Below are 17,799 nucleotides of genomic sequence, written 5' to 3' on the forward strand. Positions count from 1 at the left end.
TTTTTCAGATTCGGTAATTTCCGGGCGAAGGAAAGAAAGCACCAAGGCCAGATAGATAGATGTATGTTGAATGTACATCTATACATATATGAATCCATTGATACAGAAAGAAAGCATCCATAATAAATAGTCTTAGCCCCACTGTGCAAAATTCTCAAAGAAACCATAAGAAAACATGTCTCAAGCTACATATAAGGAACGTGCTGCTACTCATCCTAGTCCTGTTGCTGCGAGGCTTTTCAATATTATGCACGAAAAGCAAACAAACTTGTGTGCATCGTTGGATGTTCGCACCACAAAGGAATTATTGGAATTGGTAGAAGCCTTGGGTCCCAAGATCTGTCTACTAAAGACACACGTGGATATCTTGACTGATTTTTCCATGGAGGGCACAGTCAAGCCGCTGAAGGAACTGTCTGCCAAGCATAATTTCCTGCTATTTGAGGACAGGAAGTTTGCTGATATCGGAAACACGGTTAAATTGCAGTACTCAGCAGGCGTATATAAGATAGCTGAATGGGCAGATATTACCAATGCACACGGTGTGGTGGGCCCGGGTATTGTCAGTGGGTTGAAGCAAGCGGCAGAAGAAGTCACTAAGGAGCCTAGAGGCCTCTTGATGTTGGCAGAGCTGTCATGCAAGGGTTCTTTAGCCACTGGAGAATACACCAAGGGTACCGTGGACATTGCAAAGCGTGACAAGGACTTTGTGATTGGGTTTATCGCTCAAAGAGACATGGGCGGCAGAGACGAAGGGTACGACTGGCTGATCATGACTCCCGGCGTGGGTCTAGATGACAAGGGAGACGCATTGGGCCAGCAGTATAGAACTGTCGATGACGTGATCTCTGCAGGGTCCGACATCATTATTGTTGGGAGAGGGCTATTTGCCAAGGGAAGAGATGCTAACGTAGAGGGCGAGCGTTACAGAAAAGCAGGCTGGGAAGCATACTTGAGAAGATGCTGCCAACCAAATTGAAGTTTGTATTATAAGTAAGTGCGTGTATACCAAAATCATAACGAACCTTCTTAGTTGGGAGATCACGATTATTACCCGGGAATCTCGGCCGTAATAATTTCAAAATGACGAAAAAAAAAAACTTGGGAAGAAAAAAAATGCTCCCATGGCTTCTATAAAGGAAACCTGTCCGATATTGTAATAGCCAAGCTTTGACATTGAAGAGGCCTAGATCAGGAACAACAAGATAAGACTGTAAAGATGGACGCATTGAATTCTAAGGAACAACAAGATTTCCAAAAAGTAGTGGAACAAAAGCAAATGAAGGATTTCATGCGTTTATACTCCAACTTAGTAGAGAGATGCTTCACGGACTGTGTAAATGACTTCACAACATCAAAACTGACCAGCAAGGAGCAAAGTTGCATCATGAAGTGTTCAGAAAAGTTCCTGAAGCACAGCGAGCGTGTAGGACAGCGTTTCCAGGAGCAAAATGCCGCTTTGGGACAGGGCCTAGGTCGCTGATGTCTACTGGCGTATATAACTAATCACATATATATCTAGTCTGGCCCTGTTTTTAGCATGTAAATATATAGCAACCCAAATCAAATCAAATTCAATCTAATTAGTTCTCTGCTTCCACCCTTTCCACACAAGCGTCTAAAAAAAAGAAAAGATTAAAGTTAGAGTGGAAGCCGTATTCGGGATGGAACAGCAGCAGTAATCGGTATCGGGTTCGCCACGAATGGCGTCCTACGATTGCACTCAACAGACCTTGACACACACGCCGTAGCGGGCGACAAGTCAAACGGAACAACCGTTGCCGTTCCCATCGGAGCCCGACTAGGCCAGACTCCGTTTAATTTCTGATAACAACGGTCGATAAAGACTGGTTCCCCAGTAAGATTCTTCTCTCAGGAGCAGGGGCCATTGTCAAAGACGCTGACCCGGAGGACAAGGCTCCATTATGTTCCACCGAATTTCCCACCTGATAATTAGTGACCTGCGAGATGCGGGCCCTTTTGCAAACAGGTTTCTTAATCGTAGGAGTTACCACTGTTCCACTGCCAACGACGGCTCCCAGAGTTTCGTTCCCAGTCGCGGGCACCACGGCGTACCATGTGTGCCACAAGGCCTCGAACGGAAAAACAATTAGAAATGCGGGAAATGCACCATAGCAGGGCGTTGAGAAAGAAAAGAGAAGAAGGTGCTATGGCGGTTATTGACAGGAGCTACACTTAGTGAGTCAAGGATAAAAGCAGATCTTTCTTGTACTATATAAGAGAGTTATATGAAACACACGTCGTTTGGAATTGTTGAATATGTCCAATGTAAAAGTAAGCCCGGGAATATACTTTATATGTAGAATCCAAGTTTGCGCTCAATCGCTACTATCCTTAGCTTCATCTGTGTCAACTGGCCCGACCGCTCGTTTACGATTTCTCCGTCTCACAATAGATACGATGTCGGTGTAAAATATAAAAAGTACACTTCAGCGTAAAATCTGAACACTTCAGACGGTTACTATAGTTACCTGTGCAGACAATGATAAACCTACCTGCTCCAACACTTGAACTAATGTGACGTATACATATATATATATATATATACATAATACTTCCACTCATAGGCGCGGTTTGTTCTGCCATGCGAAGGATATTTGCTTCTGTTCGCCAGGCTCGATGATGACATTGATGACACTAGTTTCCCTTCTGGCGCGGGACAACCGCACGGCTTGCTGAAAACTCTTGCTTAGTTCACTCAATGTGTTCACGAAAAACCCATGGGCGCCCAGACCTTTGCCCACTAGGTCATAGCGGCAATTTTTACTGAGTGCGGTGGGGGGTAAATCGGATCCAGTGTTATTCTCACCATGGTATATGCCGCTGTTGTTCATTACAACGATGATCAGCGCCAGCTGACACCTCACCGCTGTTTCAATTTCCATGGCGGAAAACCCGAAAGCGGAATCACCTTGGATCAGCACCACGTCGAGCTCCAGATGGGACGCCTTCGACGCTAGAGCATATCCAAGCCCAATACCCATGGTAGCATTGGTTCCCGCGTCTAAACGGCGTCTTGGAACGTCTGTCGGGAACGAAACGCGTGCAATGTCCATGGTGTTAGCCCCCTCCGTGACTAGAATCGTCCTGTAGTCATCGATGAGCGGCCTCAAAGTCCCGTAAACCTGGTGATAGTTCAGTTGTGCACCCCCGACTTTCTCTTTCTCTAATAAACGGGTTTGATTCAATTGGATTTTCTCCCGCATGGCTTGGTTAACACCGCTGTACTTCCAACGAGGGCTTTGACGCTCCAGTTCTCCCATTAAGGCTGTCACACTCAAGCCCACATCGCCCCAAACGGAAAGGTCGGCACCAGGTGATGCGTTATTGTCGCCCAGTGTTTCGGGATTGGAGTCGAACTGGAGGAAAATGGATTCTGCGTTCCATTTGGGTGATGTGCCAAAGTGCAATATCCAGTTCAGCCTTGCGCCGAGAACGAGTACAACATCCGCGGTTTTCAAGGCTTGAGACCTCGCAGAAGAAACGTTCAGGGGCGACGAGTCTGGGACAATCCCCTTAGCCATTGGGGTGGGCAAGAATGGCAGATTGAACTTGTTTATTAGTCTGCGAATTTCATGCGAGTTTTTCACCGCACCTTTCCCAATTACTATTAGAATGTTGTTGTCTCTGTGATGAAGGATGAGCTGCACGATTTCTTTGATCTGGGATGGATCGGGGCCGCACTTCTTTGGGGTTAAAATCATGGGCAACTCATTCGCTATGTAGTCGTTTCCCTCTAGGGGTTTTTCACTTTCAATAAAGTCTGCAGGGACGTCAATATATGAGACGCCTGCGGTGCCCTGAATACAGTGATTTAGAGCCTTTTGAGTAACCATGTCAACGTTGTCAGGGGTTAACTTGCCTGTAAATTTCAAAAAAGGGTACAACAGACTAATCTGATCCAGCTCTTGAAATCCGCCTTTGTGAATATCGCTTTGGGAAGAGCTTCCCGCAATGACTAAAAGAGGCCACCTATTGTTCATTGAATTGTATATACCCGCAAGTGAGTGAATTAAACCTGGACCCCCTACAATAAGTAATACGCCCGGCTTATCGTTAACATACCCATACCCAGAGGCAGCGTATGACGCGGCCTGTTCGTTTCTGCATGGTATGAATTTGATACCGTTGGCAACCATCGTATCCGCTAATTGAACAATGGGGATACCCACAATTCCAAAAACTGTGTCAATACCATATCTTTGTAAAAGTTGAGCAAAGTGTTGCATGGCCGTGGTGGTCATAGTAACTAGTGTATGTGTGTGTATATGTGTGTGTGTGTGTGTGTGTGTGTGTCTAGGTCAATGTCGAGAGTTACATGAAGGTGACCAATGTGGTTTTTCTACCTCTTTATAAAGTGCCTACATATTTAGGTTCGTACATTTTCCCTCTTTTCTTTAATTAGCTCATATTTTCGGCCCGAGGGGTTCGGATGAGAAAGACAAATTCCATCATAGAACATCGATGGCTTGATTATTTCTCATATCTTGTTCTTGAGACTCTTTGATTCTAGCAATCTTACACCTCAATTCCATGATGGGGTCCCTAACAAAATCTCTTATGGAAACGACCTGAGAACACGCGGCTTGCGGACAGTCTCTTGTCGTGTATCCCTGTAAATAGTTTTGAATACCATTCTTATCGAAAACGTGGCTGCATTTTTTTGATATCAGTGGTGTTTCGTATGGCTTACAAGTTATGGGACAGGTTAATTCAATTTTACCACCTTCTATTTGTAGATCATCTTCGCCTGTGGGGTTTTGTAAATCCGGTATCACGCAGGTCGGATCGTCCCAAATATACGGCAATACTTTTAGTATCTTGAGTGTATCTGTGTTGTTCACTATAGCAGTGGGCGCAGGTCCAGGCATGTTCAGATAGAGCTCAGATAGTTTGGGAGCGGTGAGCTCACCGGTACGGTATTTATCCCAGGTGGAGAGGTCGATTTGTGGACAGGCGTCTGATTGTTGCTTGAAATTTTTCTTCAAATCCTTAATACCACTCTGGAACGAGTTGGACTCCAATTCATTCGTCGAGAGAAGCTTATATGTACTTGTGATATTTGCTATCTGTTCGCCAATGTCGGCAATGGAGGGCGATGCAGAATCGACTAATTGATTTATGGTTTCGTCAAATTGTTTGTAGCATTGTTGATATAGATTAGATAAGTCCTGAGTGTGTAAAGTATGGAAGTATTTACCTGCTTGTTGATGCAAGGGCACCGACTTGGGTACAGGGCTATTGTCTTGGGCCATCTTTCACTATCACTCTGTTTGCAGTATAGTCTAGCTTTATTTTTACTACCAGGATACATTTAACGTGGGGCCTTTTTTCTATAAGGAAAAAAAAAAGATCGTTAACGAGAAACATGTGTGAGAGGGTAGGCATGTGTGCCGAAGGGGCAGAGACTCAAGCAAAGTATATATGAATAAGGAGGTAAGCGAGTTAGTGGTGTTGCAGCTGATACACACGCTGATTTCGAATAAGAATGAAGAACTGGTTAAGAACGGGGGAGGAATCAATATGATTGGCAATAATCTCCGAATATCGCTAGTCAAGTTGACTAACGAAATACAGAACAATTTGTTGATCAATGAACTGACGGGTTTGAGGAGGCAAGGCAGTGTTGTGACCGGGAACGGCAAACTGGGCATCAATGACATTCTGACAATCGTGAAGAGCCTATTCCCCGGGTATAGAACGACGCTAAACGATGGGCAATTGAGTCTACACGGTTTAGAGATGCATGATATTGAGAAGCTACTCGTGGACAAATTTGAGCGATTCAAGAAAACACAAACCGAACAGATAAGGGCAATGGAGGAGGAGATATTGAAGAATGGCATAAAGACCGGTGCAGCGCAACCGCAACCGCATGCACATCCAGGCAAAACTGGGGCTGCCGGCATAGGCGCAACAACGACAGCAACAGCAACCCATGGGGGGCATTCCATGGACCCGAAGAGAGAGAAACTATTGAAACTGTACAGAGACACCGTTTTGAATAAACTAGAGAGTAAGACTGGTAACTTCCACAAACTGTTCAAGAATCCCGACAGAACGATCATCAAAGATGAGATAAATTACGAAAACATAAAGAATGAGACGCCCAGCAGCGTTCACGAATTGCAACTGGTCTTGCAGAAGAGCATAGCGGATGGTGTAATGCGAGAGGTCATTGGCACGGACGAATGGAAACTGGCTAGGCAGGTGCAACTGGAACTAGACGACACGGTGCAATTCATGAGAAGAGCACTAGAGTAGGAAGGCAACAACGACGGCTTCGAAAATGTGAAGTCTTGTAACATTATAATTATATATACTATTAGAGTAAAAAAATACACACAATTTTCTAACAGAATAATATATACATAGAACAACGAAGGCGACTTTATCTTTTCGAAAAACATAGTAGATAGATAAAAATGGGAAAGAGCGTAGAACGCAACGAGCAGAGGATATGATTTATTCGTCCACACACGACAAATAAATCTTGTCCGCTCGCACGCTCAAACTTTTGCGAGGAAACGCACACGCAGATTATGTCATTCCAAAATAGAGGAATCGAACAGCACAGATACAAATAGGATTATGGCACACACAGAGGGGGGTTTGATTAATTATTAAAAATTAAAAGAGATGAGAAAGAAAGGGGGGGGGGGGGGGAGTCTAATTTATTCATTTATATTCGGTAATCCAAAAAAAAAAGAAAAAGGAGTTAAGAGAAAAAAACAACGTCAAGCTTGCTGGCTTGCTAGTAATTGCTTAGAATCTTTCCAAACCTTTTTGTCTAGCTTGCCATTTTCTGTAGATAATGGTAGAAATAATAGCGATACAAGCCAAACCGACTAGAATGAAAACTAAGATAACACCACCTGGTAACGTGCTCATCAACATCTTTGTATAATTGTTATTGTACTATTTATTGTTTTAGTTATACAGGAGGGGAAGAAAAAAGAAGAGAGAGGAAAGGAACACAAAAAAAAGTTGGAACGGAAGAAAAATTGACTTTATATTAAGCAAGAGAAGATTGGGTTGTGATTACGGAATTTCGGTTTTTCTCACTGTTTATTTAAACCAAATGGTGTTGGAAGAGAGGGAGAGAAAAATGTTCTGTATTCGTTAAGAGAACTGGTTATCCGCGCCGGAAAAATAGCGAGAGGTTTTTTTGGCAGCAAAGTTTGCGAGGGCTGCGGAGGAGACTCGAAAACAGCTCAACGATGTGGCGTCAGGGTGGGAGATGGAGCGGGCCTAGATTGCGATCTCGGCAAGGGCCCCGGGTCGCAGAGGCCGGAGGGTGGTTGCGGTAATTTGGAGTGTGCGCCCTCGTTTGCCGTGCTTTTTCCGAATGCCGGAAATTCATCCCGAGCGGTTAATGCATTATTATCATCTTGCTGATCGTACATAACGATTTTCCGTGTGTGGTGACCGTTTCGTCGCTCGCAACAAAACAAAGCACACGTAAAGAACGTGCGTGGAGTACCTGTATACAAGGGGAGAAACCAAAACTACAGGCGCAAGAGAGCACATCACAGCACGTTGTAATAGAACATGTCGACCAAGTCTACTTTTAGTCGCTGGAAGAAGGCGGACCTGATTGATCTGGCCAACAAGCTGGAAATCGGCGGCTTCCCCAACTACGCAAAGAAGAGCGACATGATAGATTTCCTTGAATCTCACTTGACCCATCTCGAGAAGCCCGTGGACTTCAAAGACGACTACCCGGAGCTGAAGTCTTTTTATGAGTCGATGACGGTGGACCAGTCCAAGGATGAAGAGGACGTGTCTGGGTCCGGATCTTCCGACACGGCCGCAAATGACTCCGATCTGGAGAAGGCCTACATCAAGGAGGACGATGAGAGGTCGCAATCTGGCGACGAAGTCAGCGCGATGAGGCCTGATTCAAACACGAGTGCGAGCGCGAGCGCAAACGCTAAGGCGAACTTCAATTTGCTGGATTTCAGCTCGGATCACAACCCATCTACGTCCGCATCGACGAGATTCAAGTTCGATTTCCACGATTACGTCTCTGACATAAGATATCACACGCGAAAGCTGAACGAGAACGTTCAGGATTATCTGTCCACTATTTCTTCCGTCGACACCATCTTTTCCCTCGTGGAATTCTCTTTTCTGCTGAGAAATATATTAGCCGCCGGGAAGCCGACCTCCTCCACTTCTTCGCTCGCATCGTCGCTCGAAGCCGCCGTTGCCGCCCACAACAAATACCAAGATGTGCTGGATTTCTGCCTACCTACACTCACGTGGCTGCTCTTCTTTAGAGGCGTCCCAACATTGGTGTCGTACTACATCAACTTTATCCGGTACGACCTGGACATCGAGTTGGACCCAATGACGTTCAGTCTCTCGAAGTTGCTAATCTCTTTGGCAATCTTCAAAACCTGTAATGATAAAAACTTGGACTTCCAATCTTTTCAATGCGTCAACCAAGTGTGGGCCCAGCTCTGTGCCGTGAACAACTCCCTGGGCATGGTGCCTGTGGTGTTCTCTATGGTTAGCTGCCTACTGGCTCTATACGTACTATAGTATATTCCCTTATGTATGTATGTACGGGTAGGTGCGCCGCGTGCGTGTACGTGCCATTCTGTATTATTGTAACAAACCCTCCCTCCCCTTTTATCTCTCAGACACCACTTGCCTCGATTAGCATTTTGTAGATTTCTGTGTTTTCGAACGGTGGTACGACCTCATTGCTAAACATCGGACCCATACCGATGAACATAGACGCCATGTCACTGCAGTTGCCAAAGTTATATCCGTGTGTCCCCATGATCCCCGCCCGTACATCCTTTCTTTCTTTAACGATTGCGTAGTGCTCGTCTGCAAGGATCCAGATATCGCCCACTCTACCGTCATATGCATGTGGCTTGTTATCGTATTGGTAGTACTTCCAGCTTGGCTCGAAATCTTCCCTTAGGATCACGCGGAATTTTCTCGAGATTTCATCGCCGTACACTTCCCGCAATCGGAATTTGATTAAGTCTCGAATCCACAGCTTGTCTCCAGGGTTCTCCAGATAGGCCATCATCATGGGACCTTCATTATAAAGATGTGGTACAAAAGTGGACATTGAGTCACCCGGGAACATCCTTTCCCATATGACAACGTGCTCCTCGTCATCCATGTCGACATTGCTCATTCCATGGTCACTGACAATTATAACATTGCTTATTGTCAGCAAGTTTCTTCTTTGTAAGCCTTCAACTAAGTCATGAGAGAATCTGTCAACCTCAGCGACCAGCTCTTGCAGCCGCTCATCTCGCAAGTCGTACCCAAAATTGTGACCATACCAATCGACATTGGGTATATAGCTTATTATCAATTCCGGTCGATCTGTCAGTCGAGGCATATCCACGTATCTGAAAATGTGGGATAGCTTCTCCTGGAGTGGCTCCCATTGATTGAAATTGTCGAAGTAAAAAGGCATTCTTTCCCTTGGTACTTCTTCATAGTCCTCGTACGTGACATCACTCCCGGGCCACATATGTGTAGCCACTTTGTACTCATTTTGCGACTTGGTCTGCAATAGTTGCCAAATGGGATCAGCTACATTGTTCCAGATTCTCGGATCGAGGTTGTTTGGTCGAAATTCACTACCGGTAGCATTATCCCAGAATACATTTGAGACAATGCCATGTTCAATGGGGTACTTTCCTGTTACCATGCTCCAGTGATTGGGGAAAGTCTGTGTGGGGAAGCTTGGAATCATGTACGGAGTAGTGCTGATGTTTATGTCATACGATGATTGCAAATTGTGCAAGTCGTAAAGAAAAGGCGTATGTTTTGCATCTATCAATCTCGGATGGAACCCATCGACAGATATTAGTATAGTCAGCGTCTTGAATTCATGTGTACCGTTAAAATAAGAATTTGATCTATGCACAATTGTTTCAAGTCCAGCATCATCACTCCTCGAGCCTCTACGGTGCGAAAACAAAGAAATCACAGTTATAGCGCCTAGCAAAAATATGCAGAAGCGACCCCATGGTTTTACGGAGGTCTTTACGATAGCATCATCTTCATTATTCTTTTCAAGGTCAATACGTTGCTCCAAAAGACGCATAACGCCAACCCTGCTTCGAAAATGCCTTCCTGGTTACCTCAAAACTACTTTGTGGCTTGTGTATTTTAATGGTTATGATTCCAAGTATCACAGTCATAAGATCCTCGAAATGATGTCCATCAACAAGTAGTGTACTGTCGGAGAATAAAACCCCCAAGTAGAATCTTTGTCGTACGGTACCCTTAGGTATTATAATAATTTATAATCATCTCACTATTATTTTCGTTTTACTATTACCCTGGAGCTCAAGCTATCTTCTTCCGTTATTTTTTTTTTCAATCACTGAGGAATAGAAAGAAAACATTGGTAGTTCGAGTTGTTTAGCTAGAATGCTTCTCACCTCATCCTCTTATATCCTGAAAGCTTAAAGCTCCCAAGGGCGATATATAATAATCCGTAATATTAACTTTAATGTCACAATTTGTTGGTTTCGGCGTGCAAGTGGAACTGAAAGACGGCAAGCTCATTCAGGGGAAAATTGCCAAAGCAACTTCAAAGGGACTGACTTTAAATGACGTTCAATTTGGTGATGGCGGTAAATCTCAAGCTTTCAAAGTGAGGGCATCTAGATTAAAGGATTTAAAAGTTTTAACAGCGGCCTCTCAATCCGGCAAAAGAAAGCAGCAAAGACAACTGCAGCAACAAAATGACTACAGTCAAAATCGGGGTGAGCACATCGATTGGCAAGATGACGACGTTAGTAAGATAAAACAACAGGAAGATTTTGATTTCCAAGGAAATTTGGGCATGTTTAACAAAAAAGACGTTTTCGCTCAATTAAAACAGAATGACGATATATTACCAGAAAATAGGTTACAGGGACATAATAGAAAGCAACCTCAATCACAACAGAATAATTACCAAAACGATGAATTGATTATTCCAGATGCAAAGAAAGATTCGTGGAACAATATTTCCTCAAAAAATGAGCAAAGCGCGCAGGAATCTCAGCCGCAGCAAGATGATCAAGATGGTATAGAGTTAGAAGATGATGAACATGAATACGACGTTGATGATATTGATGACCCTAGGTACTTACCGATAACTCAGTCTTTGAATATTACTCACCTGATTCATTCAGCCACTAGTTCTCCATCTATCGATGATAAAACTAGGAATACAATTATAAGTGATAAGGATCAGGTACTAGCTAAATTAGGTCAAATGATCATCAGTCAGTCAAGATCCAACTCGACATCTTTGCCAGCTACAACTAAACAAACAACTATCAAATCCAAAAACACTAAGCAGAGCATCCCGATGGCTACCCCAGTACAATTACTAGAAATGGAGAGTATCACATCCGAATTTTTCAGTATTAATTCATCTGTACTGTTAGAAAATTTTGCTGTAAACGCATCATTCCTCATTAAGCAGAAGCTAGGGGGCCGTGCACGTTTACGTTTACAAAATTCTAATCCAGAACCTCTGGTGGTAATACTAGCCTCAGATTCGAACAGATCTGGTGCCAAAGCTTTGGCGTTAGGTAGACACCTTTGCCAGGCGGGTCATATTCGTGTTATAACATTGTTCACATGTCCTCAAAATGAACTGCAAGATTCTATGGTAAAACAACAAACAGAAATCTACAAGAAATGTGGCGGGAAGATTGTCAACAGTATATCGTCACTAGAGTCTGCTATGGAAACATTGAACAGCCCTGTGGAAATAGTCGTTGATGCCATGCAAGGATACGATTGTACTTTAAGCGATCTGGCAGGCACATCGGAGGCCATTGAAACCAGAATCAAAAGTATGATATCATGGTGTAACAGACAGCGAGGCTCTACTAAGGTGTGGGCTCTGGATATTCCAAATGGATTTGATGCGGGGTCAGGTCTGCCAGATGTTTTCTTCCCCGACAGAATTGAAGCAACAGGGATTATCTGTTCTGGTTGGCCTTTGATTGCAATCAATAACTTATCCATAAATTTACCTAAACTAGAGGATGTTGTTTTAGTCGATATGGGTATCCCACAGGGTGTTTACTCGCAAAGAACTTCTCTGCGTAAATTTCAAAACTGTGATCTCTTTGTCACCGACGGGTCTCTCCTTCTGGATTTGTAAAACAAGAGTTACTTTAGCTTATACTGAGTATATAAGTATAAACTTACACTAAGAAGTGAGGAGTCTCGCAGCGATAATTAAATGATGTGGTGATCCTTTACAATACACACACGCATTATACGAATAAATACCGGATACTAGAACATAATGCAAAATCTACATAATTGTACTCTCCGGGTAATAAGCCCTTAAGGAGGACTCAAAACGAGAAGGAAAAAATATGAATAAATGGAAAAGAAAAAATGAACCCTTTCCTTTAATTGATAAAAATGCAATCGTTCATTTCCTTAATTTTTTCGTTAACAGTTCAAGGTTGAATAGTGCTATTGTCGTGATCAACATTTGGTGTGAGTTTACTTTCTTTTCCGTTTTTTTTTGTTGACTCGCTGTTTAAACTCCCGCTCTTCCTTTTGTTGTTAAAATAAGGTATTATATACTTATACAACCTATAAAAAGCAATTCGACAATTTCCAATCCTACAAAGACAGAAACCGAGCAAACGATAAGATCGTCCTTTTTTCTGTACTATATATATAATTTGCAACTATGGGTTCATGTTGTAGTTGCTTGAAAGATTCTTCAGACGAGGCCAGTGTCTCACCAATTGCCGAAAATGAAAGAGAAGCAGTGACCTTATTGCTAGGGTATTTGGAAGATAAAGATCAGTTGGACTTCTATTCTGGGGGTCCACTGAAAGCCTTGACAACTTTGGTTTATTCAGATAATCTAAATTTACAAAGAAGTGCTGCTTTGGCATTCGCAGAAATTACCGAAAAATATGTCCGTCAAGTTTCTAGAGAAGTGTTGGAACCCATCTTAATATTATTACAAAGCCAAGACCCGCAAATTCAAGTGGCCGCTTGTGCAGCCCTGGGCAATTTGGCCGTAAATAATGAAAATAAATTGTTGATAGTGGAAATGGGTGGCTTAGAACCATTGATAAATCAAATGATGGGTGACAACGTGGAAGTTCAATGTAATGCTGTTGGATGCATTACCAATTTGGCTACAAGAGATGACAATAAACACAAGATCGCTACTTCCGGCGCTCTAATCCCATTAACGAAATTGGCCAAATCCAAACATATTAGAGTTCAAAGGAATGCCACAGGCGCATTATTAAATATGACCCATTCCGAGGAAAATAGAAAGGAATTGGTTAACGCTGGTGCTGTGCCTGTATTGGTATCTTTACTGTCGTCTACAGATCCTGATGTTCAGTATTATTGTACCACTGCTTTATCGAATATAGCAGTAGACGAGTCCAATCGCAAGAAACTGGCTCAAACTGAGCCAAGATTAGTCTCCAAACTGGTGAGCCTGATGGATTCTCCATCTTCTAGAGTAAAGTGTCAAGCTACTTTGGCATTGAGAAACCTAGCATCAGATACAAGTTATCAATTAGAAATTGTAAGAGCAGGAGGTTTGCCTCATTTGGTGAAATTGATTCAAAGTGATTCTATACCACTGGTATTGGCTAGTGTAGCATGCATTAGAAATATTTCCATTCATCCATTAAATGAGGGTTTGATTGTTGATGCCGGTTTCTTGAAACCGCTGGTGAAATTACTAGACTACAAAGATTCTGAAGAGATCCAATGTCACGCCGTATCTACTTTGAGAAATCTGGCAGCATCATCTGAAAAAAACAGAAAGGAGTTTTTCGAAAGCGGTGCCGTAGAAAAATGTAAGGAATTAGCTCTGGATTCACCCGTTAGCGTTCAAAGTGAAATTTCTGCATGTTTTGCCATTTTGGCCTTGGCAGATGTCTCCAAATTAGATTTACTAGACGCAAATATTTTAGATGCCTTAATTCCCATGACTTTTTCCCAAAATCAAGAAGTTTCTGGTAATGCCGCTGCTGCCTTGGCAAATCTATGCTCAAGGGTGAACAATTACACAAAGATTATTGAAGCATGGGATCGTCCGAATGAAGGCATTCGTGGATTTTTGATTAGATTTTTGAAAAGTGATTATGCTACATTTGAACACATTGCGCTATGGACAATTTTACAGTTGCTAGAGAGCCATAACGATAAAGTCGAAAATTTAGTCAAGAATGATGATGACATTATTAATGGAGTTAGGAAAATGGCAGATGCAACTTTCGAACGTTTACAGAGATCAGGAATCGATGTTAAAAATCCGGGAAATAATAGCAACTCAAACTCAAATGATAACAACAGTAACAACAACGATGCAGGATCTGAACATCAACCTGTGGAGGACGCAAGCTTGGAATTGTACAATATTACTCAACAAATTTTACAATTTTTACATTGATTTTCTTTTAAAAAAATGGAACTAAGCATAATAATTTTACCAAATTTTTCTTCTTAATTTTTTCTCTCACTCCTTTTCTTTCATTCTCCTTCAACCTTTACTATCTTCTACATCATTTCATTCAACCTAGTCCATTCTAATTTCAATCGATTTTATATTTCATTTTTTTTTATAAAGGAAAAAAATACTTAAAAACAAAGCGAAGGTACCTTTGATTCTATGGTGATACGTGCTTCTTATCTCTTTTCATTCCAGATGTTTGAAATATCCGAAATTTTTGCTTACGGATGATTTCTGTTATATTGTTGAGTAGTAACTGCAGTGAGGTAAATTTCAAGAGAAAAAAGTAAAAAACGGGAAAAAAGAGGCTATATAAGCAAATCGTAGGTAAGATCTGTATCTCTGTTTTTAAGCTATATTGTAATAAAAAACCAGTCGACAATACCCCCCCTTCTTCATTGCTTTTTCAGATGCACTTTGAAAAGAACATGAAGTCGTACTATCCGTAAAAAAGAATAGGTCTTACCCGGATTCGAACCGGGGTTGTCCGGATCAAAACCGAAAGTGATAACCACTACACTATAAAACCTTGTAACTACGAAAATGTTGTATCTCAGCATGAGCTTCCTCAACATGGCGACAGTACCTCATAATGAACGCGACGGAAATATCTATAAACATGTTGGAACAATAATCAACTATCCATCAATTACTAGTACAGCTGATTAATACATTCAATCACGTAGCTAGAAGATTATCATATACGGTGTTAAGAAGATGACAAAAATTATTAGACCAGTGAAATAAGATTCAGGACAGTCATCAAATTTAGTGGAAGCTGAAGTGCAAGGATTGATAATGCAATAGGATCAATGAATAAAGACGTATAAAATGAAGAAAGAAATAAGAATAAGATTATGTAAAAGCGTTGATTCCCTTTCGTGGATTCCTAAATCCATGAGGAGAACTTCTAGTATATCCTATATACATAATATTATTAACCTTATCAAAAATGGAATCCCAACAAATGTCACAAGAATTAAATGGTCAATAAAACACGTGCCTGGAATAAATCAATATAAGTCGTACAAGATATCAGCACCACATTCGTAATTACATTCTAGAACGTGGTCCTCACCCAAATGAAACACACGAAATATAAATAGACGAACAATTAGATTAGATCCGAGATTCTGCGCTTCCACCCTTTAAGTATAAACTAGATCTTATATATTAGATATAGATAAGTAACACCCCGTGAATTATCGTGACAACTAGTTTAGCAAACAAGTTACTTCCCTGTTATCAACAGGATTGCTAAATTACCCTGGTATTACTCGAGCCCGTAATACAACAGAGGACTAATAGGCTATTAGACTTTGCAACCTAACTTTAGATCTTCATTTCTAACTCAATCGCGGTTTCTTATGTCTCATCTAGGTTCACTAATTATCATTTTTTGAGGACAAGCGGTTTTGTCATTGTCCAGACGAGCTGATATAAGCAACTGTTTGAAAATGTACTCGTATATGTTACACTGACGTCGTATCAGTCGTAGAATGGAGAAATGATTAACGAGCCGTTCGGACGGTAAGTACAGTCCGAAGTTGAAGATCTATTAGTTGAAGATTAACTCTGAGTTGATGTTCGCGAGTTTATATAAAAAGGTGCCTGCCTACCATAAGTGCGAATCTTGAGATAATTCTTAGGATTCCATTAATTTGGCAAACAGTTCGTCAATTCTACATAACACTTCAGATTTTTTTTTTTCCTTGCTGGAAACTTTGTCATTCATTGATGCTGTTACGTTATCAATCATTGCGCCTCAGCCCTCACTAATTTCGGTGGCAGTTGGATCTTTTACCTATCTCATAATTTATGTTACTTTTTAAAAACCGTCTATCAAAACTTTTTAATAATCGTAGCACAACTAACAACGTATGGAAGAAAGTTGACTATCGTTCAAAAATATACTTGTAGGCCGCTGATCATGCACACATAAAGATCACCACCATATTATTCTTTCTAAATGGCTGTCATTTAGGCTTCAACTATCGGGTAACCACCCCCGGAGAAGTGAATGGTAAAAAAGGGTGAGGACCGAAAGGATTATCTACGCAAATTAAGCATTCTAATGCAAGGCTTTGGCAGGTTTTTCAGTTTGGCTACCTTTCACGAATATTGCGACCAGTCAAGTGAAAGACAATATTTGAATAGATTTTAGAAAACAAAAGTTGGAATCCAAGAGTATTTGATAAGTTATATCGGAAGAAAAAGCGAAATACGAAAGATGAGGTATGTTTGATAAGATGTATATATAGATATATATATGTATATCACTGCTTCAAAAGAGCATGCGATAGAACCAGAATCACTAACAAAGGAAACGCCAAATAAACCAATGGCCCAGTTAAGGTTAAACAGTAGCTCTAAAAGAAGGATTGAAACAGATGTAATGAAACTCTTGATGAGTGATCATCAGGTGGACCTAGTCAACGATAGCATGCAAGAATTTCATGTGAAATTCTTGGGTCCAAAGGACACGCCGTATGAAAATGGTGTTTGGAGATTACACGTTGAGTTACCTGATAATTATCCGTACAAGTCGCCAAGCATAGGGTTCGTTAACAAGATATTTCACCCCAACATTGATATCGCGTCGGGATCTATCTGTTTGGACGTGATCAATTCTACATGGTCACCTTTATATGACTTAATAAATATTCTGGAGTGGATGATACCGGGGCTGCTCAAGGAACCCAATGGTAGTGATCCCTTAAACAACGAAGCCGCCACACTGCAATTACGAGATAAAAAATTATATGAGGAAAAGATTAAGGAATATATAGACAAGTATGCCACAAAGGAAAAGTACGAGCAGATGTTTGGTGAAGACGGTGATAATGACGATATTGATGGCGATGGAATTGCCCAAGAGAGCAGTGATTCCGATGAAGATATGCAGGATACTGATATTTCCAGCGCTGATGATAGCTTGGATGAGTTAAGTGAAGACCTGAGTGACATAGATGTCAGTGATGACGAAGACGAGGAAAATGGGGTCTAGAAACCCTTAACGTATATATATTATATAGTATATCGGAAGTATACCGCAATATAAACAATACCAGAAAGTCTACTCTATACACAGTTCTACCGCAAGCATCCTACTAGGTACATGCCGCTCCGGTCCCTGAAACCATGTGTTTCATAACCTGCCATCGAGGGTAGAGGGATTCTAGTTACAATGCAATACTGATCGAGCAATAGTATTATTCATTCAAGTAAACTTTGTCAATATCTTCCGCATCACCCCTCTTTGCCTATATTACGGCATCATATTT

General features: G+C 41.7%; 11 protein-coding genes and 1 non-coding gene across 12 annotated transcripts; 7 read left to right on the forward strand and 5 right to left on the reverse strand.

Annotated features, from left to right (window-relative positions):
- Window positions 1-175: 175 nt before the first annotated feature.
- Window positions 176-979, forward strand: URA3 (orotidine-5'-phosphate decarboxylase; the record flags this gene model as incomplete). Its single annotated transcript, XM_056227368.1, has 1 exon — window positions 176-979. One exon carries the CDS (start codon window positions 176-178, stop codon window positions 977-979), a length of 804 nt encoding a protein of 267 aa, XP_056087197.1.
- A 240-nt stretch (window positions 980-1,219) lies between these two features.
- On the forward strand, window positions 1,220-1,483 carry TIM9 (protein transporter TIM9; the record flags this gene model as incomplete). Its single annotated transcript, XM_056227369.1, has 1 exon — window positions 1,220-1,483. One exon carries the CDS (start codon window positions 1,220-1,222, stop codon window positions 1,481-1,483), a length of 264 nt encoding a protein of 87 aa, XP_056087198.1.
- A 1,099-nt stretch (window positions 1,484-2,582) lies between these two features.
- PXP1 (putative indolepyruvate decarboxylase family protein) lies at window positions 2,583-4,265 on the reverse strand (the record flags this gene model as incomplete). Its single annotated transcript, XM_056227371.1, has 1 exon — window positions 2,583-4,265. One exon carries the CDS (start codon window positions 4,263-4,265, stop codon window positions 2,583-2,585), a length of 1,683 nt encoding a protein of 560 aa, XP_056087199.1.
- A 207-nt stretch (window positions 4,266-4,472) lies between these two features.
- MMS21 (SUMO ligase MMS21) lies at window positions 4,473-5,276 on the reverse strand (the record flags this gene model as incomplete). Its single annotated transcript, XM_056227372.1, has 1 exon — window positions 4,473-5,276. One exon carries the CDS (start codon window positions 5,274-5,276, stop codon window positions 4,473-4,475), a length of 804 nt encoding a protein of 267 aa, XP_056087200.1.
- Window positions 5,277-5,445: 169 nt separating this feature from the next.
- On the forward strand, window positions 5,446-6,285 carry EAF5 (Eaf5p; the record flags this gene model as incomplete). The annotated part of the gene is made up of 1 exon (XM_056227373.1): window positions 5,446-6,285. The coding sequence occupies one exon, from the start codon at window positions 5,446-5,448 to the stop codon at window positions 6,283-6,285; it is 840 nt and encodes a 279-aa protein (XP_056087201.1).
- A 501-nt stretch (window positions 6,286-6,786) lies between these two features.
- Window positions 6,787-6,918, reverse strand: PMP2 (proteolipid ATPase; the record flags this gene model as incomplete). The annotated part of the gene is made up of 1 exon (XM_056227374.1): window positions 6,787-6,918. One exon carries the CDS (start codon window positions 6,916-6,918, stop codon window positions 6,787-6,789), a length of 132 nt encoding a protein of 43 aa, XP_056087202.1.
- Window positions 6,919-7,572: 654 nt separating this feature from the next.
- Window positions 7,573-8,568, forward strand: GTT3 (Gtt3p; the record flags this gene model as incomplete). Its single annotated transcript, XM_056227375.1, has 1 exon — window positions 7,573-8,568. The coding sequence occupies one exon, from the start codon at window positions 7,573-7,575 to the stop codon at window positions 8,566-8,568; it is 996 nt and encodes a 331-aa protein (XP_056087203.1).
- Window positions 8,569-8,665: 97 nt separating this feature from the next.
- On the reverse strand, window positions 8,666-10,105 carry NPP2 (nucleotide diphosphatase/phosphodiesterase NPP2; the record flags this gene model as incomplete). Its single annotated transcript, XM_056227376.1, has 1 exon — window positions 8,666-10,105. One exon carries the CDS (start codon window positions 10,103-10,105, stop codon window positions 8,666-8,668), a length of 1,440 nt encoding a protein of 479 aa, XP_056087204.1.
- Window positions 10,106-10,516: 411 nt separating this feature from the next.
- On the forward strand, window positions 10,517-12,172 carry EDC3 (Edc3p; the record flags this gene model as incomplete). The annotated part of the gene is made up of 1 exon (XM_056227377.1): window positions 10,517-12,172. One exon carries the CDS (start codon window positions 10,517-10,519, stop codon window positions 12,170-12,172), a length of 1,656 nt encoding a protein of 551 aa, XP_056087205.1.
- Window positions 12,173-12,718: 546 nt separating this feature from the next.
- Window positions 12,719-14,455, forward strand: VAC8 (protein anchor VAC8; the record flags this gene model as incomplete). The annotated part of the gene is made up of 1 exon (XM_056227378.1): window positions 12,719-14,455. The coding sequence occupies one exon, from the start codon at window positions 12,719-12,721 to the stop codon at window positions 14,453-14,455; it is 1,737 nt and encodes a 578-aa protein (XP_056087206.1).
- Window positions 14,456-14,972: 517 nt separating this feature from the next.
- Window positions 14,973-15,044, reverse strand: Skdi_5.trna4Q. Its single transcript has one exon. It is a non-coding gene; the product is annotated as a tRNA-Gln (tRNA).
- Window positions 15,045-16,745: 1,701 nt separating this feature from the next.
- On the forward strand, window positions 16,746-17,522 carry UBC8 (E2 ubiquitin-conjugating protein UBC8; the record flags this gene model as incomplete). Its single annotated transcript, XM_056227379.1, has 2 exons — window positions 16,746-16,750; window positions 16,880-17,522. 2 exons carry the CDS (start codon window positions 16,746-16,748, stop codon window positions 17,520-17,522), a joined length of 648 nt encoding a protein of 215 aa, XP_056087207.1.
- Window positions 17,523-17,799: the final 277 nt, after the last annotated feature.

Source organism: Saccharomyces kudriavzevii (assembly GCF_947243775.1).
Source record: "Saccharomyces kudriavzevii IFO 1802 strain IFO1802 genome assembly, chromosome: 5".
NCBI lineage: Eukaryota > Fungi > Ascomycota > Saccharomycetes > Saccharomycetales > Saccharomycetaceae > Saccharomyces > Saccharomyces kudriavzevii.